Source organism: Ursus americanus, chromosome 12 (assembly GCF_024610735.1).
Source record: "Ursus americanus isolate L20-20 chromosome 12, mUrsAme1.1.p, whole genome shotgun sequence".
Classification (NCBI taxonomy): domain Eukaryota; kingdom Metazoa; phylum Chordata; class Mammalia; order Carnivora; family Ursidae; genus Ursus; species Ursus americanus.
In genome coordinates this window covers 13,447,147-13,472,944 of record NC_142138.1, presented here as the reverse complement: position 1 = coordinate 13,472,944, position 25,798 = coordinate 13,447,147, and the positions used below count along the sequence as shown (strand labels likewise).

The 25,798-nt window shown below is 44.8% G+C and overlaps 1 protein-coding gene and 1 long non-coding RNA gene across 2 annotated transcripts in view; one reads left to right on the top strand and one right to left on the bottom strand.

The window, feature by feature from the left end:
• Window positions 1-8,894: 8,894 nt before the first annotated feature.
• PLPP3 (phospholipid phosphatase 3) overlaps window positions 8,895-25,798 on the top strand; it is an 82,790-nt gene continuing 65,886 nt past the window's right edge. The window contains exon 1 of the mRNA XM_045802242.2: window positions 8,895-9,667. Coding sequence (XP_045658198.1) covers window positions 9,529-9,667 — 139 coding nt within the window. The 5' untranslated portion in view covers window positions 8,895-9,528. The remainder of the gene's footprint in view (window positions 9,668-25,798) is intronic.
• On the bottom strand, window positions 17,347-22,212 carry LOC148109145 (uncharacterized). Its single transcript, XR_015726247.1, has 2 exons — window positions 22,136-22,212; window positions 17,347-18,281 (listed from the first exon to the last, which is right to left on the bottom strand). It is a non-coding gene; the product is annotated as an uncharacterized LOC148109145 (long non-coding RNA).

The following is a 25,798-nucleotide window of genomic DNA, read 5'->3' as shown; positions in this document are numbered from 1 at the left end:
TGAAATATGTCATCTCTAAGCACACAAATAACTGTAATAACAGGCAAAATGTTATAAATGCCACACCAGACACGTGAGTATAGGGTTATGAGAAATTAGCGGAGGCAATATAATTGCCATTTTTGTCTACAGTAAATACATATTACTCTTATAACAATTTTATGTATTTATTTTCTTAATTTATTTATTTTTCATGATTTTTGTTTCCCTCCACCTTTTAGGATTTTCCCGCTCCTGTCTATTTGACAACAAGGCTTTTAGTGACTCACGGATATCAAGTCTTTTTTCTTTTAAAGATTTATTTTTTAAAAAAGATTTATTTCTTTGAGAGAGAGAGAGAGAGAGAGCATGTCGGAGGAGCGGGCAGAGGGAGAGAGACTCTCAAGCAGACACGGTTGGTGGGGGGAACCCTGAGACCACGACCTGAGCCAAAACCAAGAGTCAGACGCTTAACTGAGTCTGCCACCCAAGTGCCCCTACAATAATAATTTTAAAAGATTCATTTAATTTTTGAAGAAGAGAGAACATTACATTTATGGAGGAGAAACAAAGGTATGGAAGTAGCCATGGAAGGTCGGAAATACAGGTATTCCACAACGGATGACGGGATCACACCGTGCTCACTCATTGTAAAATGAAAAATTGCAAGTCAAAAATGCATTTCATACATCTAACCTACTGAACATCATAGCTTAGCCTTGCCTATCGTCAACATGCTCAGACTTACACCAGCCTACGGCTGGATACGATCATCTAACATAAAGCCTATTTTACAAATAAAGTGTCTATAATAAAGTGTTGAATATCTCATGTCTTTTATTCATACAGAAAGGAAAAATGGCATGGTTCTAAGAGTATTGGGTATTCATCCTTGTGAACGCTGGGGCTTACTGGGAACTGTGGCTTGCCGCCCCTGCCCAGCATCACAAGAGAGCATGGTACCATGTACGGCTAGCCCAGGAAAAGACCAAAACTCGAAAGTTTGAACTATGACTTCTATTGAATGCATATCACTCTCACCCCAGCATGAAGTCAGAAAGTCGTAAGTTGAACCACTGTAAGTTGGGACTGTCTGTATATAAACCAACTTTTTCTTTGTCCAGTGAATGACCGGAAGAAGGAAAAATAGCTGCCTTCCCCAGCAAAGTTCCAAGGAAATGATATCACCTGAGGGAAAATAGGCTTCAGTTCAGACGTGCAAATTGAAGAATTTTTAGGGCTGGGTGGGGACATCTTGACTACATCATCTTGCACAAGCCCTTATTTTAAAGTCGTAGAAACTGAGGCACAGATGAGTGAAGATACTTGCCCAAGATCAGGTAACCAGTTGGAACAGAGACACAACTAATATTCATGCCTCCGGACTCCACGCTGTTTCACTGATGACTGGCAATATGTGGAATGCTATGTGAGACATAAACAGTGTTCGATTGTCTTCATTGGATAGCCACAGTGCCTTACATATAATAGGCACTCGCTGATTATTTACTGAATAAGTGGAAAAATTAAATTAGTAAATTGCTATTTGATGTAATAAAAGTACAAGATGTGCTATGTGTCTATTCAGCATCCTGAATTACTAAGAGATATTTTGAATTTTACATGTCTAAAACCGAGCTCCTGGTCTTCCCTCCACAGGTATGCTTCACGCTGTCTTTCTCCTTTCTATTAAAAAAAAAAAATTTTTTTTAAAGATTTTATTTATTTACTTGCTAGAGAGAGAGAGCAAGCACAAGCAGGGGGAGCAATAGGCAGAGGGAGTAGCAGGCTCCCTGCAGAGCAAGGAGCCAGATGCGGGGCTCGAGCCCAGGACCCTGGGATCATGACCTGAGCAGAAGGCAGACACTTACCTGACTGAGCCTCCCAGCCTGCCTCTCCTTTCCACTAATAGCACCTTTATCTATCCAGTTACTCAGGCTAAAAACCTTGGAGTCATTACCGATCTCTTTCTCCCACCACATATCCATTTTGTCAACAAATCCGATTGGCTCTACCTTCGAAATATCTCTAGAATCTACTCTCCCGCCACCCTCTCTACCACCACCGCCTTCAATCAGTCCACCGCTGTCCCTCTCCCGGGTTCCTGCCATGGTCTCCAAAGCAGACTCCGCTTCATCGCCCAGTCTATCTCAAAACGGCCAGAACGATTCTTTTAAACTTAAGTCACATCACCACTCCTGTGACCCCAGCTCTAAAATCGACTTTCATTTTCCTTCTCGTCAAGACTAAAGTCCCTTCAAATGTTTATAGCAGCGTCATTCGTAATAACTAAGAAGCAGAAGCGACCCAATGTCACCAGATGAGCACATGAAGGATGACTTTGTAAGAGCTACTTTAACGACTACAAACGCGGCGGCTGAAAACAACAAAAAGTGTTCTCTCACAGTTCTGGCGGCCAGAAATCCAAAACTGGGGGTGTCCTCGTTTTTCCAATTGATTTATAGTTCTTTATATATCCTGGATATGAGTTCTCTTTGTCAATATATGTCTTTCCCTAATCTGCCCTAATCGCCTTTTCATTTTCTCGCTTGTGTATTTTAGGCATCAGCAAACTTTTTCTGTAACGGGCCAGATGGCAATTATTTCAGACGTTGCAGGCCTCGGTGATGTCTGCTGCTGCCACTCAACTCCGCCACCACAGCCCAAGAGCCGCTGCAGACAGCCATACGTCAAATGAACACGCACGGCTGTATTCCAATAAAACTTTATTTATTTATGGACACTGAAATTTTGAATTTCATGTACATCTCACATATCATTACATATTCTTCTTCTTTTGACTTTTTTCAACCATGTGAAAATACAAAAACCATTCTGAGCTCACAGGCTATACAAAGCCAGCAGCAGAATAAATGTAGTACGTCGGCCATAGTTCGGTGACCGCAGATATATTTTACGCATACAAGTTCTTAATGTTCATGAGATTCAACTTATATCTCTTCTTTTGTCATGAATGCTTTTTATTCCTATATAAGAAATCTTTGCTTATCCCAAGTTCCTGAATATGTTCTCCTTTGTTTTATCCTAAAGGTGCATTTTATGGGGCGCCTGGGTGGCTCAGCCGTTAAGCGTCTGCCTTCGGCTCAGGTCATGATCCCAGGGTCCTGGGATGGAGCCCCGTGTCGGACTCCCTGCTTGGCAGAAAGCCTGCCTCTCCCTCTCCCACTCCCCTTGCTCATGTTCCCTCTCTCACTGTCTCTCTCGGTCAAATAAATAAATAAAATCTTAAAAAAAAAAGGTGCATTTTATCATTCACTTTTACGTCAATGATCCATCTAGGATGAGGTTTTGTGTGTGGTGTGAAGTAGAGGCTTTACACGTTTGTTTCTGTGTCCCCGAGTCATCATGGACCTTTTGCAACTTTGTCATGCAGCCATGACTTCTCTGCTCCATGAAACTCTCCCTGATGGCCGGATATGGAGCTTACACCCGTCAGTGAGTCCTTCATTCAACCACTACTTTTAAAAGGCTTATTAAGTAACATGCTAGACACAAAGGTTTGGCTTTTGTCTGAAGGAGATTATAGTCTTTTAAAGAAAACCACGAAGTCTCTACAATAAAATGTGCTAAGTGCCATGATAATATTGCAAGTATTGGTTTGTTTTTCTCCTACTAAAAATGAGTCATTTGAAGAAAGGAACCGTAGGCTTTCATTTGGTTATCTCTAGCACCTCGCGTGAGCTCTGGTATAGGACAGGTGCTAAGGAACATTGGATGAGTGATTAAACGAGTGGATCAATAGTCACACATATGCAGTAAACAGACATACATTCGTACAGTGCATCTGTATACAGAATATGTACATATATGAATTCAGTGACTAACACACGTCAATGTACATACGTGTACCTATGCAAACACACATACACAACCTTCCATCTCCTCTTCCCAGACACATGAGCTAAAGTGCCTTTGGGCAACCACTAATGTCTGTGTATGTTAGTCAGAGGACAAAGTTTCTGCCGTGAAGATTCGTGATTGGGGTCCCGGTGGCTCTTGTATTAGAGAGCTTCTGTTCAAATCCCGGCTCTCTCACTCAGTAGCTGCGTAATCTTAGACCAGTTACTTAATCTTCCTGTGCCCCAGTAACCTCATCTGTAAAATGGGAATACCTTCCTCGTAGAGTTGTTTAGAATAGTAAATGAGCGCATACCTATAAAATAATCAGAGGCCTGGAAAGCTCAATGAGGATAGGAATTTTTGTCTGCTTTGTTCATTGCTGGACCCCTGTCTCATAAAAGAGTGTCTGGTGCGTAGTAGATACTCATTAAACACATCTGTTGCATGAATGACCAATCCTTGGATCGGGAAAATCTCAGTAATTGTTGACTATTCTTAGTTCAAGTATGAGGTGAAAGTTCTAGATTCCCTTTCCAGCCATTCCCTATCCTCCATCGAGGACAATTTCGCTCTTCGGGAATCATAGCATTTTCCGACAGTGACACAAGGTGGCAGCATCAGTCTCCTTTTGAGCCATCAGCTGCACTAGTTCGCACGTTCTAGACAGACCCTGCAACTTCTCTATTTGCAAGTTCCTCCATCCGTTCTAGATTCTGTTATTTTAAATAACAACGTTAATTGAATTATTGTAAGGTTAGCTCTTAACTGCCCTAATTTCTAGCTAAAGAAAAGATGACTGCTTGTAAAAAGATAAAAATACTGACATTACTCCAGGCTGCCTTACAGTACCGCTACTGTTTCGTGTTCGTAAAGCTCTGGCTTTGTAAGAAATAATGAGCAAACCTCTTCCATTTCTGCTACACAAGGTGCAACAATGTTGTTCCTTTCCAAGTCTATAAGAAAAGACAAAACAAAATCAAACTTCTCTGCTTTCTAAATAAAGACAGGAGGCTAATTCTGCAGTCCTTTTAACTTACTCTGCGAAACCACTGTTGAGAAGCAGAACTTTCTGGGCACCTTTGAGGGCGAGACCTTGTGGTGCAAAGAAAAGAATCTTGGTTTAAATGAAGAGAACTGGGATTCCAGTGGTGCCTCCAGGAATCTCCTTACTTTCCAGAATTCAGTATCTTTATTTGTAAAACAAAGATAACAATCTCTGCCTTACCTACTTGAAATGAGATCAGTGAATGTAAATTCCTTTAGAAATTGTAAAGGCTCTATTTTATACTGCACGAGCTAAGGTTAGAATCATTTCCATTTTACCAACGGGGAAAACCAGTTCTAGCTAGTTAAATGGGCTTGCCTCAGTTTTCTCATCTATAAAATGGGGTAATGAAAGCAACCCCACCTACTTCGGTGAGTTGTAAGGATAAAATAAGATAATAGATGTGAAAGTGCATTTAAAATGAACGTACTCTCACTTGTACAAGATTATTAGTTTAAGCAAATGGCTTTTCTTGAGTTTCACCAACAATCCTGGAGGAAGAAATATGTAACTAAATAGTTTTTTAAAAAAATAAGCATGTTTGATTTACTTCAGAATCTCAGGAAATTGCACCTTTAAAAAAAAAGATAGGAATAAAGAAGCTCAAGGTATCATCGCATTCAGGGAAGGATAAATAAAATTAAATATTCAGAATTAGTTGATAACCACTTCTTGAATATTTGCATTTAAATTAGGAGTATTGTAGAAATAAATGTCTTCCCTTAAACTCCTAACATTCAGCTAACATTTGTCAACTGCCTATTTTGAAGCAAGTATTCTAAAAATGTGTTCTTTCATTTTTTAATGCTTTAGTCCTCAAAACGAGAGAGAAATTGAAATTAAATGGAAATTTAATGAAAATTGAAGTTAAAAGTTGAGAAAACTGAGATTCAGAGAAGTTGCCTAGCCTGCCTCCGGTCAAACAGCAGATCCAAGATACTCAGACCTCCAATCCCCTGCTCCTTCCTGTCTTGTCTTAGGCGCATGACTGTGGGGGCTTCTCTCCTCTCCTCGGCAGCACCCCTGATACTGCATCCAGCACTTACAAAAGCAAGCTAGCAATTTTTGTTTAGTATAAACCAGAGGTGGAGTGTACCAGTTTCAAGGAAACTGGGTAAATGGGTACTTGAGAGCCAAAACTTTATGTCTTCTTATGTGAATTTCAAAGGCTCGCTTTGACCTTTGGACTACACACTCTGCCGGAAAGGCACTCAGTTACCTTTCCCCTAAATATTTCCAGAGCCAATTCAGGCCTTTTCAAAAAATAAAAAAAATGATTAATTATTAAATGTTAGGGGTTAAAGAGAAAGAGAAATAAAATTATGAGGTAACAGGAGATCTTAGAAATGAAAGCCATTTAAATCTCTTGGGAGGTATCAGTCGGTTAAGAATGATGTGCTGTTGTTGCCACGCATAATAAGTTAATCTTAAAAAGGCATTTATCCCTGCTGATGTTACAGTTTTTCTACAGACGCGTTTAGTGAACTGGATGCCATTTTTAGGTGTGAGTTTTGGTCAGCTATGTTTACCAGGAATTTTAATTACTTAATTACTTTGAAATGACGTGGTTCTAAACTCTGGAGTCTGTTCCATTGCATTTAACTTGCTAGTTAGACTGTTCCATTTCAGGGTTAAAGCAAAGAGGCCTTCAAGTTTCCGTGTCTGGTTAGGTGGTTTGACTTCCTATTATCTGAAGAATGATATTGACGCTGTGCTTATGACTTGTTCAAGTCAATTTTAATGAGTATCTGTAGTATTCTGTTCCCTCGAAGAGTAATCCAAATATAATACTTGTTTGCATACAACTCCATGCCTCAATTAACACTATGATCTTTGTGTTATGAGGGGAAAAAAATAGCCCACAGAGCCCTGTGAATGGAAATATAAAACTTATTTAAACATCCATTACTTTTCCCTCTTATCTGCTCCTGGAATACCAGACTTTAGGACTCTTATTAAGTGGCTGAGTTCAGTCTGGAGGACCTGAATATTAGGTTCCTAGCATTCAATCTAGTGCCAGCTAAAGTTAACAATCTTACCCAATGGCTTTAGGGACCAACAAGATTGAGGAGTTGTAATACCATTTAGCTAGGGTAAAAGCCTGGCTTTTAAAGATGTTTATTCTTAAATTAATAAAAGTCATTTCCCAGATAAGACAAAGCAGACAGGAAATGTAAAGGGAGGTAACTCTAAAATTCTAATGATGGAACAGAGTAGAATATCTTGGAACATAAGCAGCTGCCTTATATGGCACAGGTGCCCAAGGAGGAGATGAGAGAGGTCCGCAGTTTCAAGAAGATCTGCATTTACTTTTAGCTTAGAATTCCAAAGATAGGGTTTAGTGACTTAGAACTTCTAGGATGATTATAATTACAAGGAGGGTTGGGTGGGCAAGGGAAAGACACTGAAATCCCTGAATTCCTTTCGAAATGTCAGTAATCACATTGTATTGTTTCTGCTATTTTAACATTTGAAGAGGAGTTTCTCATTGAAAAGCTATCCAAGGAATTTGTTCTCTTAGTTATCCTGGCTTAGTTTTACCTGCTGCTGTTTGAATTGAGAGTGCCGTGTCTGACAGGCATCAGGATGCCCCAGCTTCCAGAATTGTCTTGGATATTCCAGAAGACAGCGATTTTGCCTTTCTTTGCCAGCCCTATCTGTTGTCCAGCCTGGACCTGAATTTCATTCAACAGACACCAAATCCTGTGCTGGGTACTGGGGAGATGCTGTGGAGCTGATAATCCACAGAGCTGACTAGATTACTAACGATAACGCCCAGACTGTGAGAAGTGCTGCAAGAGTGCTGTAAACAAAGTGTTGAAGGTAAAGTTAATTCTGTCCAAGGGTCAGGAAAGGGCTCAGAGAGAAGGTGACATTTCAGGGGACTCTAAAGCAAGAGAAGCATTTTGCTAGCTAGAGAAGGGATAGAGGTGCATCGTAAACAGAGGGAGTAGGAGGGCAGGGGTGGGAAGTGTCGAAGGAGTATTCCAGAAAGGACAAGTGGTTGATGGTGGCTAGATGTAGGGGTTACTGAACCCCGTAACAAGTCAGTGTAAATGTATCAAAAAGTTACAACTGTTTCTATTTTGGGATGCACAGAGACACCTGGAATAAATATCCATTTATTGTCCACCGTGTGCCCAATTCTCTGCTAGGGACTATAGAAGATATAGGGGAAGACCCATGCCCTGGGAATGTTTATAGAGCATTCTGTCTGGAAGAAAGATGAACTCACATAAAATAATGTAAAATAATATTACAGCTTTTAAAGCAAAGCATTAGATTGCCCCAGACTCAAGCTAAAGATGATACCTCCAGAGAGCACTCCTGCTGTCCTGGACTCCCCCAGCGCCCCCCCCCCCCCCAAACAGTGGTACAGGCAGGCTTGAGGCCAGCTGAACCAGCAGAGAAGCTTGAGGGCTTCAGCCGCCCTCACCTCAGAAACAGGTATAAAAGTCACGGCGAACCCTTATACAGCCCTTCTATATACCTGGCACTGTTCTAGATGCTTACATGGATTAACTAATTCAGTCTTCGCAATTACTGTATTTGGGAGAAACAGTTAATATCTCCATTTACATATAGGGAAACTGAGGCACAGAGCCACAGTCAGGATTCAAATCTACAGGGTCTGGCTCCAGGGTCCGGTCTCAAGTTCATATCCTCAAAGACTTCAGCCCGGTATCCGATGCTGGGCGTTTTTCCCTGAGTATTTTCAAGATAATATGATTCAAAGCGAAATAAATACTTGAAAGCCCCAAATCTGTAAGGGAGGAGAAAATGCATGTTCGCCATATACAGCCTCAACTTTTGCCCGACCCAAGGCCAACAAGAAAATGTTTCTTTTTATTTATATAGTTTTCTTTTTGTGACAACTTGGTGTTTCTGAACGCTAGGGGCTCCCGGATTCTCTGGTTTGAGAGTAACTTTTCCTTTTAGGATTTTTTTTTTTTTTTGAAGGGGGTGGGGGAAAATGTGGCCTTAATTATCCTACGTCTTAGGCAGCTTAAGGAAGGGGCTGTGCTTTCGGGATCTCTTCAGAGCCAAGTAAGGAGGTCCGTCTTTCCCTCTGTCCCCCTCTCTCTCTTTTTAAAAGGACCTCGTGCGATAAAAGTGCAGAAACAAACCCAGGCGACCACAACAGCAGCCGCGGCGGCAGCAGGAGGAGGAGGAAGAGGAGGAGGAGGAGGAGGAGGAAAAGTTGGAGTTGGGGCAGGCGCTCCGGAGCGGCCGGGCTCGGAGCAGCTCCCATTCATTAAGTAAGCAGCCCCCGAGGAAGGTGGCCGAGCGCCCGCGCTGCCCACTCACCCGCTCGCGCAGCCGGACACGCGCCAGCCCAGCGCGCCCCGGGCAGCACAGCTCTGCAGGAGTCTCTGCTCGGCAGCGGGCTCTCTTCCCCCTGGACTTTCGGACGCTTTGGGGCTGAGAGAGGAGCGCAGAGGAGCAGCGGGGAGCAGCAAACAGCCCGGGCTGCAGTGCGAAGCGCGCGGCGGGCTGCACCGTCGCCGCCGCGCCGCGAGCCGGGGGCCGACCCTCCGCGTCCCGGAGCAGCCGCGGCCGGGAGGCGGGCCGGGCGCGCGGGTGTGTGGCTGCCGCCGCCGGGCGTCTTCGCGGGGCCGGAGGCTCGCGCCGCAGCCAGCGCCATGCAAAACTACAAGTACGACAAGGCGATCGCTCCGGAGAGCAAGAACGGCGGCAGCCCCGCGCTCAACAACAACCCGAGGAAGGGCGGCAGCAAGCGGGTGCTGCTCGTCTGCCTCGACCTCTTCTGCCTCTTCATGGGTGAGCCCGGCCCCGCGCCGTCAGCCTCGGGGGCCCCCAGCCCGGTCTCGGAGCCCTCGCGCAGCCCCGAGCCCCGGCGCCCGCCCTTCCCCGGGCCGCCGACTTCCCGGCCTGGAAGCGGGCGTGGGGCGCGCTCAGGCTCTCCCGGGCCACGGGAGCCCGGCCCCTTAGGAGGCGCCTCCGGCCGGAGGCGCAGGCAGGGTCGGGTGGAAGGTGTGGGTTCGGCCCCTTAGCGCAGGGCGGTGGGCGGAACCGTGACCCGGAGCCCGCGCGGAGCTGGGTGCCCCCATCCAAGTAAAATGGATCTCCTGGGGCGCCGGGCCCCTGCCTGCAGCCGCGCTGCCTCCTCGCTGGCTGTGTGTAAACACCCAACCCTTCCGCTCCCGCCGCCTCGGCCCGGCCGGACTCGAGCTGGCCTTTCCCCGTCTTCCCCCCCGCACCCCCTCCGGGGGGCTGGAAGGTGCGCCCCGGGGGCTTGCTGAGGGCACCCATTCAGCTGCCACTTGTTAGGCGCCTACTATGTGCCAGTGGTAGGCGGTGTCCCGGACTTAGTTTCAACCAGCCCTCTCTCCGACCCTGTGCGAGATGGGTGAGGAGCCCCATTTCACCGATTAGGAGACTGAGGCGCTGGGAAAGCAATCCAAGATCGGGATCGTGTTTGAGGACCACGATTAACTGCAGCCTCAGAAAGTTAAGGCCATGGTCCATTTCTGTTTTCCAAACTAGTTGCATGCCCCAGCCCGAAGAGCAGGGGGGGGGGGCGCTAAAAAAATTGAGCGGGGAGTGAGGAGGATTTATGAACTTGGCGGGGGCGGGGAGAAAGCTATTGACATGAATCTACAGGAGTTCCAAGGTTGAAGTCAGAGTAGATTTTTTTTTTTTTTAAGCGATTCATGGTGTAATGGAAAGCGCACAGGACTTGTCGTCAGAACAGTGCTACTCTGCCACTTGCTGGGCGTGCCACCTCCTTGCCTCCTGGGCCTCGGTTTCCTCATCAGTTGAGTGAGTGGGTTGCATTAGATGCTCTCCTAAGGCCCCTTCCTGCATTAAGAACTCGGATTTGGTCCAGGAGCTGTTCTGCCAACTCTGCTGACTGAAGAAACATCTGTGTTCTCAATTCAGTTCCCTTAAAATAGAACTCCTGCACGGAGACGTAAGTCCCCTTTGAAATGGATTTGTCCGAGCAGATTGTGCGAACCAGAGACTTAGTGGGCTGGAGTTACCCTTCTCTTGTGTTTCATGAGTCTTTCTGCAGCAAGGTCCTCCCTGAGGTCCGTCTGTCCTTGGCTTCACTGTCCGTAGTGAGTTTGGGAGTCAAAGGAAGATGGGACACTTAGAATTATTAAAACACAAGAATGGCCCCCTTGGGGTACAGAGAGACAGCTGTGGCTAAAATCGTGCTCTGTGGAAGGGAAGAGAGGTGACTAGTTCAGGTGGCAAATCCCCTTCCCACCTCTTCATAGAAATTAGACGTTAAGATGCTATGTAAAGGAATTGTCACTGGGGGGCCTGCCTTCCTGTGGGCCGCTGGCTTATTAGCCTGCACAGTGGGAAGATGAGGATTTAAAGTCAGCTGCCAAGCTATTGAATTTTTAAAAGGCCCTCCCTGGTCCTGGGGGAGTACAAGGAGAACACTAAACACATTCAAACTGTTTGCTGTAAACTTGTCCGGGGCTTCCCAGTATTTACTGGTGTGTTTTGTTGGTGGTAAGGTAAACTCTTCCCAGACGGCCTGTGCTGAGTACCCTCCTACCTCCTACTTCGTGATTAGGACAGCAAAGCTAGAACACGCCTGACAGCCTTTGCAGTTTCATTGTTCTCCTCCCCTCTTCCAGTCTTCTGATTTCAGAAGGCAGGCCCGAGAGATGGTGCATTCTTATTAAAGGGAAAAGAGGTGTGAAGGAATTTGCCGGAAGACACACCTATCAGCTCTAGTTTAGCCAGGGACAGGGTTGTACATTGAAGGTACAAGGTGGATGTTTGCACCTTTCACTTCATCTGCCCCAACTCTCCCTGTGGCCCCCGAAAGCTAATATCCTCTGCCAAGCTATCAAGGATCTTTACTCACTGTTGGTCTGTTGGAATCAATTATTTTGTTTACCTCAAAAAGGTGGTAACTGGTCCCCGCATTTTATTCTGAGGCACATAGCTATCTATTTAAAGGGTATGCCTTGCTGTTAAAAACAAAACAAAAAAACGCGCCAACAAAGTCATTTTCAAAGTGACTTATCAGTGTCTCCCCTAGGCATAGACCAAAATATAACATCACTAATTTAATGCCTCACCTACCTTCAGTAGGAAAAACTGTAAGGTAAATACTTGAGAAATTTATGCAGGAGAACTCTATTTGGCTTCCAAAAGAAAATTATTAACACAACATGTGATTTTAATATCCTCTACATGACAGCCCTAAAAAAAAATTGTTTCTTCTTGGTTCACTTTTTGCCTAAGACTGTCAGTGTGATTTAATTTTTATATAGTTTATTGACCATATGGTCTGGATTACAGGGCACTAATACAGTAAAAAAGAGAAACATAGTTTTCTGTTTATTCCCTCACAGGAATATATACCAAGCTTCATCTCCTTGTATCTGGAAAAAATAAAAGCTGATGTGCTACATAAGTGTTACGTGAGTGGAAATATGTGAGCAGTTGAACTTGTTTCACATACCTTCTTGGAATATGAAATTCTTAGCAGAAAACAAAAGTCCACTCTTGTTTGAAGGCCTAAAGAATCTGGTGTCTGAGAACCCCACAGGGACTTTACCTCCCATTGAACAGCTGTCTTTGCCAACTAATTGCTTTTATAAATTCAGTTAAGAATCTTTGTGTGCTAGTCTTTCTAAAATTGATTTTGTTTTCCTTTCAATTACATAATATGCCCCGCCTCCTGTTTTTCCGGCAGTTGGTTCTGGACACCAGGTGACAGGAGAGCCGCAGAGGCTGTTCCCAGGCAAGAAGGGAGAAGCGTGTGCCGTCTAAGCTCTGCTAGCCTCCTCTTAATATACTTGTGTGTACTGTCCGCTGTAAGCTTCTCCATTTCATAGGTGAGAAAACCATGTGTCAGGCAGGAAGCTCTGAGATGCACCGTGAAGTCGACTTGGGTGGATGCCTGATTCTCAGTGAGCAAGACTGGAGTCCATCTGCCTTTCAGACTCGAGATTCTTAGCAGAAAATCCCAAAGCTGTTTGCAGAAAGTCCTGCCTCTCCCGCATTTCCGAGGTCACCTATTTGCGCCAAAGCAAATGGGTAGAGGTGGTTGAACTCTTCTGGTCAGGGGTGCAGTCTTGTTGCTCCACAGCCTTGTTTGGATTTGGAGCTAGTTCTGAGACTAGTTACCAGATTTTTGAGGGCACTTTTTTACCCCTTGAGACAGTGGTTGCCCAGAAAGAACACCAGCAGTACGTGGCTGGAGCAAAAGGCAGAGATTTGGTAAATCCGTGCCGAGTGTGCCCCCGCTTTCCCTCTCTCCTGTCCCTCATCTCAGCTTTTTGCTGAGTGCCTCCCTCCAACCCGTGCCCTTGGAGGCCTTGGCAGTTTTAGACAGGTCAGCTTTTTCTATGTGGACTTTGCTCAAGGCCCTTCATCCTTTGAGTTCAGTTAGCTCCCCTGCAAAATGGTGAGCAGACTGGCCGCTTCATTCCGTTGCTGTAAAGATCAGAAGAAATCTCTCAAGTCTTAGGCAAATGCAAGGGCAAATGCAGGGGATTCATAACCCGGAGCCCTGGGTGAAGGCTTTGTGGTTGTCTTCATACATCGTGTCTCAGAGTCATAGATAGATGAGACCATGAAATAAACACCCAGTAATATTATTACAGTGAAGACCGTAAGGCTGCACTTTAACTAGGAGAATGTCACATTGGCCCAGTGAGTTGATGACAGATGATTCCCATTCATGTCCACTCTACACTTGAGCTGAGAGGGCAGCCCCTAAAACCGAGCAGAGCTCTGGAGCCAGCTATCTGCACTGTGTACCCTGAGCCCTCTTTAGAGAAGGTTCTTTTGTTAAAAAAACAAACAAACAAACCTGTTCCTCATTTGGCTTTTGATACTAGAGGGTAGGTGAGCTGAACTTACACCAGGAGGGCTGCGAGGCGTTGGAAGAAGCTGGTGCTTGGTCAGGTTGAGTCTGAAAGGCCGGACTCCCATGCCGTTCCCCACTAGGAAATGCAGTCAACGGGTGGAGTACCGTGAAGCAAAGGGAAAGAAACTCAAACAGGTAAAAATTTAGGATTTGGATGCTCAGCAACCATGCTGTGTAATTTAGCGGTTCCAGAATGTTCTTGGCCTTTTTTGATTTTCAGTTAAATGGTTGAGACAAAATTCCTAGAACTGGTTCCGTAGATGGGCTATATAACATCATCTAGTGTTATTATTAAATTACTCCCTTTTCATCCTGAAAGAGAGGCAGTGTGAGCAAGAACAGGAGACTCGGAATCAGAAGCTTCAGGTTCCAGGCTGGCCAATGCCACTATCCAGTTGTGTGGTTGTGGACAAGTTGGTTTTCTGTGGATCTCAGGGTGTTCTTTTCCCCATTGGTAAATGGCAGGTTGGGCAGGATCACATCTGATACGCAAAGCTGCTAAGCAACGTTCTGTGATGGATTTCTGGCAGAGAGGAATGAGCCATTCGTTGAATGTCTCCCTCGTGCATGCACTTGCTTGGCTCTTCGTTGTACATTACCTCCGTGAGTCACCGCAACAGTGATGAGCCTAGAAATAGGAGTTCTGGCCTGGGACTGCTGCTTTGTCGCCCTGTAACGTCGGAGAAAGGCGCTTGACTTTTCCGGGCCTGGGTTCTTTCATTATTGAAATAGAGGGAAGGGCCTAGATCATCTTCTCAGACCTCTTCTAGCACTAACAGTTTTATGATTCTGTTCTGGTAGATACATACTGTGATGTAGAAACCCGGTCATTCCGTCATTCCGTTAGACCATTCATCATCGATTGAATTGTTACGTTTATTAACCGAAGAATGCATGCTGACAATGAGCTTATATTGGTATTCATTCTGGAGAGAAAGTAAGCACTGTTCCTAAAGTTAACCCACTATGCTGAGAAACCAGCTAGATTTTTCCTTAGCCGCATGTGTCCCCCAACCTGCCTCCTGAAATTTATAGTACAGTTGACCCTTGAACAATGCATATGACTTTTGACTTCCCAAAACCTAACAGCGTACCATTGACCGGAGGCCTTACTGGTAACGTAAACATCAGTTACCACGTATTTTGTGTGTTATATGGATTGTAAACTGTGTCCTTACAATCAAGTGAGCTAGAGAGAAGAAAGTGTTCTTAGGGAAATCATACGGAAGAGAAAATGCATTTATAGTACCGTACTGTATTAAAAAAAGTCTGTGTGTAAGTGGACCTGTGCAGTTCAAAGCTCTGTTGTTCAAGGCTCAGCTACAATCACAAGCAAACAAGCGTAACAGGTAACTTTCCCTCTTTTTTTGTTACTCTTATTATATTCACTAAGTACGTGTTTTTAATAATAGGTTTTGATCATTTAATCTACCATGCGAACCACAGAATATAGAAATAGATTTTCATTAATCAACTGGTGAACTGTCCAGCCAAGCATCTCGGATGGGTTGAAATAAAGGAGGGAACCTCCATTTTGTAGGTAAGCCATGCTGACTTTTCCAGAATGGTTGAAAACCTCTATTTCCTCATTGTCCAGAATGGCTAGGGTCTTTTTGTTTTTGCTGTTTGGTTTTTGGGGTTTTTTTTTTTCCCCTTAGCTCTTTCTTCCCCAGCTTTCTCGAGTACTTAAGAGAGACACCATGGGGGTGTAGCTGTCTTTGTGGGAGACTGTTAAGGCCAGACTTGGTGGCCTTTTCCACTTGTAGCCCTGTTTGATTTCCTGTCAATTTTGGATTCTTTCTTTCCCCTTCCTGTGCAGTTGTTTGGGCTGGCAAGCCCAGCTGGCTGCAGTATGATGCTAATGAGACCGGAGTCAAGGACTTCTTCCCTGTGCAGGCAGTTCAACCAGTACACATTATTGGAGGAGGGATCACTTATTTGGGGGATGTCTGCTGTATCGACATCTCACAGACTTACTAATAAGAAGACCCATCTGGTGTGAAATAGAGATTCTCAGGCTCCTTCTCAGGAGATTCACATTCAGCAGGCGTTGGGCCAGGGCCTGGGAGTCTGTATTCTATCAAAGCTTCTGCTGATTCTCATCAGGCCAGTCAGAGCATCATTGTGTTAACAGCCAGTGTCTTAAGGGCAACTGGCTGTGTCCTGGGCTTTTTGTCCCTGGACTGAATGTTCTGGCACTTTTCACATCGTTAGGTTTTTTTCATTTGTGGCCAGCACACCTGTCTTTCAGCAAAGATAATGAAGCTTGTTAGAATTCGTTCAAAAGGAAAAATTACCTCTGGGTACAGGCCTGAAGGTCTCTGGTGATTTTTAGTGTAGGGGCTTGGTGGTGTCTCCTAATTGCTGAGAGGCTGGGAGTTTTATTTGTTTCTGGGTCCTAAACTGAGTTCTGTGTAGTGGGAGTTGCCCGCCTAGTGACCACTTCGGAAAAATGAGGTGTTAACTCTGTAAATATTTTCTTTTGAGATATTGAAGTTTGTGTCTGAGTGAAAAGAGAAATGAATAAATGAGATTTGGAATAGAGCCTTTAAAAGATCAAAGTTAGCCTGGCAAACGATTGTGGAAACAATACCAGCTTTGGATTCCCTCCAATCTGGGTGTGACTTGGGCAAAAAGTATTTCACCTTTCCAGGCGGAAACGTGTCCTCCTCTAGAAAAGAAGCAAGGGACCCAGTGACACCATTGTACGGGAAAGCTCGGGTGAAATCGTGACTCTGAAAGGACTTTGGGAAGTTAAAAAAGCACTCTATCTTGATTATCAGGTGTCATGTCGCTATTATTACTCATAGTAGTATTTTCCCACACTTCCCACTGTTCTTACTCCTCAATGGTGCTGTGAAATCCTCTCATTTTTTTGGCAACAAAGTTGCCTGAAATGTATTAGGGGAAAAAATTGTGAAGAGAATCGTAAGAAAAAAAAACCAGGCAGAGGGAACACAAGTGTTTCCCATTAGCCGAAGAAAATCAGTGGCAGGTTTTCTGACCCCATCTGGGAAAGTCACAATGCAGGGACCTCGGTAGTCTTTGGTGAGTTGCTTTTTCCCCTTTGAAAGGGACATGGCCATATCATCTTATGAGAAGGACAGATACATCTTAGGAAAGGTGGGAGGGAATTGGGACAAATGGTTTGTCTTACGGTCAGCTCTTATCTGTGTCTTTTGACAGCCCCGGGAAAAACCGAACTGAAAAGAACAGTCGGGATTGAAAAGGACCAAAATGCTTGTGATCCGGGGCCCTGTCCGCATTTCTGGGGGAAGGGAGGGAGCAGCTGTGTTCATTATCATATTGATTATTCGGGCCAGCCACGTGGTATCGGTACCAGACTCCTTTCATAGACAGGAAACTGCGGCTCAGGGAGGCTTAGGAACTTCCCGTGTCCCCAGCTGGTCAGTAGCCGTTCGGTTTTCCAGAGCTCTTGCCACCTTGAATCTGTCTTGCTGCCCACTTTTCAGTACAATGAATGCAGCAAAGACTCGTTCTTTTCTAGTTCATTCCATTTTATTCATTTCAATTTTATTGAGTCCGAATGTGTATGATATGTTTTACAGGACCTGATCTAGGACACAAATAGGAGTCTTTTTAAAAAGTTTTTATTAAGATCTATTTATTTGTTTGAGAGAGAGAAGAGAGAGCACGTGAGCATGGGAGCAGGGGGAGTGGCAGAGGGAGAGGGAAGAGAATCTCAAGCAGACTCCGTACCCAGCGCAGAGCCCTACATGGGGCTTGACCTCACGACCCTGAGGTCACGACCTGAGCTGAAATCAAGATTCCGTCGCTGAACCCACTGAGCCCCCCAGGTGCCCTGACACAAATACGAGTCTTGAGGATCACGTTGGGCAGTGAGGAGCTAGGTATACATAAATAATTGCAAAACAGCGCAGAGAGTGTTGAATGAGCCTTTCTGTGGACAGTGTAAATTACGAAAATGCTGTTGGAACAGTTCTTCACTGCCTAGTTCATGGAATCTTTACAGTCTGACAGTAGCTCTTGGAGTTGTCGTTATCAGCCACATCAAGGTCATTTTTGATCTCCGTCAGAAATACAGGCCTCTTGGGGCAGGGCAGGAGGTGGGAGCGGGGGAGCACGGGCTCTTGAGTCCGACAGATGGGAGCTTGCCTGCTGTTACTGGCTCTTGCCTTAGACAAGTCACTGAGTGTCTCTGAGGCCCCCGTTTTCTTATTTGTGAAATCAGATAGTATGGGTATCGTGGAGGTGTGAGGCTGTGCCAGGGATGGTGCGTGGTGCTGTGTGCCCAGCACGTGGTGGCAGCTCCTGTCACCTCTGTCACCACATCCTACTCTGTGCTCTCCATGTGACATGAGGAGCCCAAGGCCTGGACTGGGTGGTGATGGTCCCGTGATCCTGAAAGATCAGGGCCTACAACCCATGTCTTGCCTTTATGCCATTTTGCTTTTCTGGTGGTGTTTACTTGTCAGTTTGAAATTGGTATTGTCCGGGAGGTCTGGTTCTCCAGAGAGCTGTAATCTCTTCTTTCTCTTGCCTGTGTCACTTAAAAAGGGAACAAGACAAACAGGTTAACTTTTTTTTTTTTTAATTTATAATAATTTCTTATTACATTATGTTAGTTACCATACAGTACATCCTTAGTTCAAAATCATTAGTCATCAGGGAAATTCAAATCAAAACCACATTGAGATACCACCTTATGCCAGTTAGAGTGGCAAAAATTGACAAGAAAAGAAGCAACAATTGTTAGAGAGGATGTGGAGAAAGGGGATCCCTCTTACACTGTTGGTGGGAATGCAAGTTGGTACAGCCACTCTGGAAAACAGTGTGGAGGTCCCTTAAAAAGTTAAAAATTGAGCTACCCTATGACCCAGCCATTGCACTACTGGGTATTTACCCCAAAGATACACGCGTAGTAAAGAGAAGGGCCACATGCACCCCAACGTTCATAGCAGCATTGTCCACGATAGCTAACTCGTGGAAGGAGCCGAGATGCCCTTCATCAGGTTAACTTTTAATCCCGATCGTTGGGTAATGGTCAAGTGAGGCCAGAGAGACATGAGGCAAATTTGAAGGACGAGGCAGTTTTTTGATGCCACTGTTCTTCCAACTGGTGCTTGTTCTAGAAAGTGCTTATTACCAAAGATCATTGCTGACTGATTTGAACTTGAACAGGCGCCCGCTTTTGCAAATGATGTATCACAGGAGAGAAGAAAGAAAAACCCAAATTTTCAAAGTTTTTGCTTTTTAAAAGCCTCTTGAGGTAGAAACTATTCTCACTGGACCGAGGACAAAACGAAGTCTCAGATTCAATAATTTTCTTAAGGTCATGCATTAATTGGCGGTGCCAACATTCAAGACAAAGCTAGGTCAGGTTCTCAAACATCCTTGTGGAACCATCCTTCCTTTCGATCCACGTTTATAAATTAGAATCTGCATTAAAATTCCCCAATTTAAAACCAAACCAAACAACACACATAAGATCCAGTTGGAAACTTTTGAAAGGAACTTGTTGATTTCTGTGTGCTTTGAAAGTATATGTTGCAATCAGAATATTGGTGGTAAGTGTGTTTTTGAGGTTTGTCACAAATTAACAAAATTATATGCTTCGCGAGTTTCGCAGAGAAATGCAAATCAGTATAAGCGCCTTGTCATAATAAGCAGTATGCTTTGGTTCCTGTTTATGTATCCCCAAAGCACATAATACACATAATTATATCGACACGAAGGAAACCTTTCTTGTTGATGGTTTCTTTATATCTGGCCCCCAAATTAGTTTGCGGTATCAATCAGTGTAATTTCTAGAGAGCCTATTTCATTAAGGCTGGGTTTGTACCTGTCTTTCAAGTATCAGTCTTGTCTTCCATGGTTATTTCTTGAGCACCTACTATGTGCTCGGCCCCCAGGCTTTCTTGACCTGTAAGAGTTCTCAGGCTGGGAGAGGGACCCAGACCCGCGTGATTAAACACACTAAGTGTTGCTGATGTGAAGGGGTAGAGGCGGAGCTGCAGCAGCCCAGGGAAGAGTGGGGAAGTTTGCCTGAGGCCGTGGAGCTGGGTCCTGCAAGAGAAATCCTAGCTCACGTGCCAGGAGAGGGGAGAGGGTAATCCAGCGAAGGGAGGAGCAGATGCTGAGCCGTGGGCCCGCGACCAAGCCTGGGAAGGGTGAGTATGAGAGGCTGCGGTGTAATACCACCTTGTGTGTTTGTGTTGTGTGACGGAAGGAGGATGTTGGAGATAAGGTTGGAGCCCGATTATGACCGGGGGTGGGGTGGGGCTGTAAATGGCAGGCAGCAGAGGAACCTGAGCTTGACTTTGGAGGACCAGCCGAGCCAATGAACTTTTATTTTTGTTTTCGTTTTCCTTTTTATTATGGAAAATGTCATCTCGAAACCAAACACCGTATATACCTAGGAGTGGAATTGCTAGGTCATATGGCAACTCCGTGTTTCACTTTTTGAGGAACTGCCAAATGGTTTTTCCATAGCGGCTGCGCCGTATTTTAGAAATAGTGTGACATTAGTTAAAATACGTAAGGAAAAAAATGAAGAGTTTTATAGACAACGTTTGGAATTAACATATTCATGAATAGTTTTAGGAGAGGATGAATCTGCTCTGAGCTGTGTTTGAGATTGCTCAGTTTGAGGAGAGGGAAATGGGAGAGAGAGGAGGGACACTAGTGACATGGAGGCAGAGCTGGACCGTAAGCACTGGACACCAAGAAGAGCAGGGTGGGGAAGAAGGAGGACAGGTAGCCCCTCATCCCCTGGGTGGGAACCTCTGACCTGTGGTGCTGCCATTCCCTTCACAAACTCTTTGAATGCAGTGTGTATAGAAGGCTTAATGAAATCCGTCTTGTAGGATTACTGAAGTGCTTCATGGTTCTAGCCTTACTAGGCAGGTGAAGCTGTAAGTTCCCTTTCTACCCCCACTCTGGAATTTCTTAGTTTCTCAAATGCCCCTTAAAATACATGGGCAGTTGGAAGTCCTCCTGGTTTAGGGAAATAGTGTTTCTTGGGTTGTAATGCTATTTTTGAAACAGTGTTGTTGAGATATAATACCTGAATTACATAAAAATCACATATATATTACATATTTTAGATGTGCAGTTCACAGGCTCTCAGTATATTTATAGACGTGGGCAGCCATCCCCACTCTCAATTTTAGAACATTTTCATCACTGCAGAAAGAAACTCGGACCTGTTAGCAGTCACTGTCCATCTGCCCTCTGGTCCCGCCATCCCATGGCAGCCACTGATCCGCTCTGTGGGTCTGTACATTTGCCTATTCTTGACATTTCATGGAAGTGAGGTTATATAATACGTGGTCTTTGTGAATGACTCCTTTGACTCGAGATGATGTCTGTAACGTTCATCCACACCGTACCACGCATGTGCAGCGTGTTTGTGGAGCATGTGTTAGCACTTTACTGACTTTTATTGCCAAATAATATTCGCTTGTATGGCCGCACGGCATTCATTTTATACATGTACCAGTTGATAGACATCTGGGAGTTTCCCACGTTCTAGCCATCATGAATAATGCTGCTATGAACATTCATCTACGGGTATTTTGTGTGGGCACACATGTTCGGTTCTCTTGGCTATCTATGCCTAGGAGTCGAATTGCCGGGTCACATGGTAACTCTTGTGTTTAACTTCTCGAGGGCACTGCCAAACTATTTCCCATAGTGGCTGCGCCATTTTAGAAATATCCTACGATTAATTAAAATATGTAAGGAGAACACACAAAAGTTTTACCAGGGACCTTTGGAATTAACATATTCATGAAACCACTCTAGTGTCGCTTTGTTGTTTGAGCCATTTTCCACAAAGAAGCAAAGTTTTTCATCAGTTCACTACTGTCACTGGGTTTAAGATGAGTGAGCAGAGAACAATGAAGCTGACTGAGAGAAAGCTGCTGGGTGGTCAGCTGGACCCGCTCACCCGCTGAGTAACATACTTCCACAGTCCGCGGATGTCACAAGCAGATTCCTGCCCCAGCGAAATGGAAACAAGCCTCGGATCTTCAGAGTCTCTTGAAAACCGTTAAAAGTACGGGTGCTGATATTAAGATCTTCATATGCCTAGGATCTGTTTTATAATAGTTTTTAAGACCGTGAGATAGAACTGTAGTTTCTGATGAGGTTGACCAGTCACCCTTTTCCCTGCTAGATGTATGGCTGTGTATAGAATGATCACCCCAGAAGTCAGAATTACCGTGTGTCTTTTGGACTCCCGTGCTGGATGCTGCAGATGGTAAAGAGCGTAAGACCCAAGCACGCAGCCTTAGGAATTAGTTGCCGCGTCAGGTTGTAAGTTACACTAAAAATTAAACTGTAAGTGCGTAAAAAATTAAACCACCGATATGAAAAAAGGGTGAGGAAAAGAGACTCACCTTTATTATCAGGAGCATGAGACGCTGTCTTGCTTCATCTTTCCAGTAACAGAATAAGGTCGATGTCAGTAACCTGGTTTTGCAACTCAGAGAGGGTAAATGATTTGCCCAGGTTCCCACAGCTAATGTGTGTGGGGGCTGGGCTGGGACTCAGGCCTGCCAAAACAAGGACAACTGCTGACATTTGTCAGGTGCTAGCTCTGCTTCTCACTGGGGGGATCAGTGTGCACTCATTCACTCCTTTAATCCTCCACTGAGCTGATGGCGTCCTTGTTACCGTTATCTCCGTTTTATAGAAAGAAGGTTCAGAGAGGTTAAAAAATCACTTCTCAGAGGTTCTGTGGCAAGTGACTTTTGCAACGTTGCAAGACCTAAGCCTTCAGACCCATCGGGCCATCCTTCACCACCAGGCTCTACTGCTTTTGTTCTCCGGGTGCTTCTGAAGCCCCCTTTGTCCACACCCCTGCGTGCTGGCTCTCAGGTTGGTCGCACGTGATGATTTGTCCAAAATGAATTAGACTTGGGATTCTCACCCTGGGCTCTCTGCACCTGTAAAGATGTATTAGGGCAATTCTGGGGCATCTTATGCTCTTTTCAGCGCTTCAAAAGTAGCTAACCTGTGTGTTTACCAGTGTGCAACTAGTCTAGACTAACCCGGAGCATCAGCCCTGCCTGCAGTGGTCAGAGCGCTGGGTTCGGGGCTGTGATTTGAACGTGGAAGGACACCTGTCCGCTCACTCTGGTCTTGCTGGTTATCTCCACTAGTCAGGAGGTGGGGTTGGCACTTTCTATGATGAACAGAAGGAGATGAACAGAAGGAGAGAAATGATTTAAAATATAGTCTGCTTGCTAAATGAGGACATCTTCCAGACGTCACAGAAGGTCAAGAAGGAAGCGGCAGGTATCTTTGGTGGTGAAAAGGTTGGACATCCTGGAATAGATAAGCTGTTCTGTGAATTTAGAGGAGAGGAAGACACCGTGTCATGGGAAGATGTCCTAGAGGGAAGAGGGGCTTGAACTAGGCCTTTGTCACTCGCATCAGGCAGTAGTGATGAGTCGCCCCATTAGTGACCTTTTTTGTACCATGGGCTTGACCTGCTGTCCTTGTGGTTTCATGTAACCTTTGGGTCACGTGGAGAAATTGTGAGCTTGTCTGGTTAGTGGCTGTGGGCGCAGCAGCTTCATTAAATGTGGTGACTAGAACTTCTGCTAGTAGCCTCTTCCCCACAAATGACCCACATTGTTGTGGAGTTAGCAACCACTAACAGGAAGTGGCAGAAATGCTTGTCAGCCGCACAGTGGATTTCATTAGACACTTGCCCAAAGTAGCCGTTTTGGTCAATTTGGCCTCCGTAGGTTCCTGGGGAAGAATGGCCTAATACGTTAGTTCTCAGCATTGCATTTGTCTTGCCGTCATCTTGGCCTCGACGGACATTTTGATTAAATGCGTGGTGCTGTCTTTGGAAGCAACACATACTAGGATGATAGGGAGGAACTCTTGGTAGGCTGAGATCTTTAAGATCTTTCCAAGGGTGTTACCAACTTACCTGAGTTTTTTCGTGGGCTTCTCGCTTAAATCTCTTTGGAGAGAGCAACTCCAATAACTAGGCAGGAGGGATGACGGGCTCCACTCATCCTAGTAAACCATTGCTTCGGAAGATCTGTATCGTAGGTATTGAGTGATTGCATGATTCCCAGGGGCTGGCTGGGAAATTAAAATATACTTCTGGGGTCAAAACATTAAAAATACTGGGTGCTTTCAATCCCATGAGGGAAATAAGCCATCTTGATTTTTGGTTTAGTTTTCCTAGGGCCATTGGTGGTTGAAGAACCTTTAATTACGATTTTGCCTTAAATTGTATGTTTGCGGTTCTGCTGGCCTCAGCTGTGGAATCCAGTTATTACTAATTAATAATCTCTTTCAGTGAATAGTTCCATCAAACGATAATGTGTGCATCTGAGAATTAGAATGTAAATACGCTTTTTTGCCTCAGTTTCTCTCCTTCTAGATCTCCAGCTGCCTAAACCCTGAAAACTAACAAAACACAAATACCTCTACACCCAGGTTGTCATTCTCCAAATGCCCACTGGAAAAAGGCTAGGAAAAGAACGTTTTTGAGCCCTATGGTATAGTCAGGCATATCCATGTGTCGCATGAAATAGTATAATGCCGAAGGGGAGATACTGCTAGAACTGATTTTTACAGATGAAGCCATTGCCCTTTGGAGAGGTCGTGTGGCTTGCTGGGGATCCTGCAGCTGGAAAGTGGTCGACTGCCTGGGATAAGAACCAGTCAACACCTTTGCTCTTTCTTCCAGCAGTGAAGACTGGCATTGGAATTTGCACTGACTTCTATTTTCAATAATAAGCTTATGAAGCCAACAAGTCAGCCAGAAAGTTTTGAAATGAAATTATCAGGCCTTGTAAAGTGTTGCAAGTGTGATTTGGGATTTAAAGCCTTTTGCCCATTTTAGTTTTGCCTGTTGCTTTGTAAAATTCCTGGAGGACAGAGATTAGACTCAAAACCTTCAGGCTGGAAGGGGGAAGGGCATGAATTTTGCTGAATCTTTCCCTGGCAGGCAGTAACGCAAGGGGCTTTACAGGCATTATTAACTGACTTGAATTTCACAACAACCCTGTGAAGGAGGAGGTTGGAGTTCATTTTCGTTTTCTCTGAACCTAGTCAGCAATGCCTGTCTCAACTCCTTTTGGTAGGTGGTGACACATTGTATTAATAATTCAACTAGTTAATCACCAGCAGAGATCATTTACTAAGATTCCAGGGGAAGTGCTCTGCCGGAATCGGCTTGGAGCTTGTCACTCAAGCCTTGTAGCCACTTTTATTGAAAATAGGTGGGAGAAGCTCAGCTTGTGTAGAGTGTGAGGAGAGAAGGACAGGCCAGGGCAGGAGAATATTTTGCCCATTTCATACAGCAGCGGATGGACATTTCTGCAGGGGGATAGCAGCTTCACCTTCTCTTGTTGCTGAATCTTATCAGTCTTCCCCAAAGGAGTTAAAAAGGCAGGGAAATGCAACATTTTGAGTGAAGTAGCCCACGCTTTGGTTACAGGCTCTATGTATTTCCCAGGCTCTTGTAGGTTTCCTATTCATCTGGGATTTGAATGGTGGTGTGATTAGCATGAGAGCAAGTGTATAAAGTAGGTCTTTTTCTCCTTTTCCTAAAAGAAGTTCTGTGGCGTTTCTTTTTCTGACAGAGTTGGCATGAAGCTTTGACAAACACAGACCCATGGAAAAGTTAAATAGGACTCAGAGCAGACCCATTTTGTACAGATCCTTCGCGCTTGGAATGCAGAGCAGCAAAGCAGCTGGCAAGAGGCACCTCGGATCATAGACTCATAGCAAGGGCTGTTCCTCTACTGTGGACCAGTCAGTGATGGATGGGAAATACCCACAAGCCCAATGGGAAAGTGCATTCTTGGCTATTGACCAAAACTACAGATGAGAACATTCCTGGGACCCCGTTGTCTCTCTTATCTACCCTTCAGTATTTATTGAGATAAATGCAAGGGCTGAAAGAGATACCAAGAATTACAAGAGGTGGAGCCTGCCCTTAAGGGGCAGGTGAGAAGATGAGGAGATAGACACACAGTCAGTTGATGGAGAAAACACAGCCAGGTGTCTTGAGTGGAAAATTAAATGAA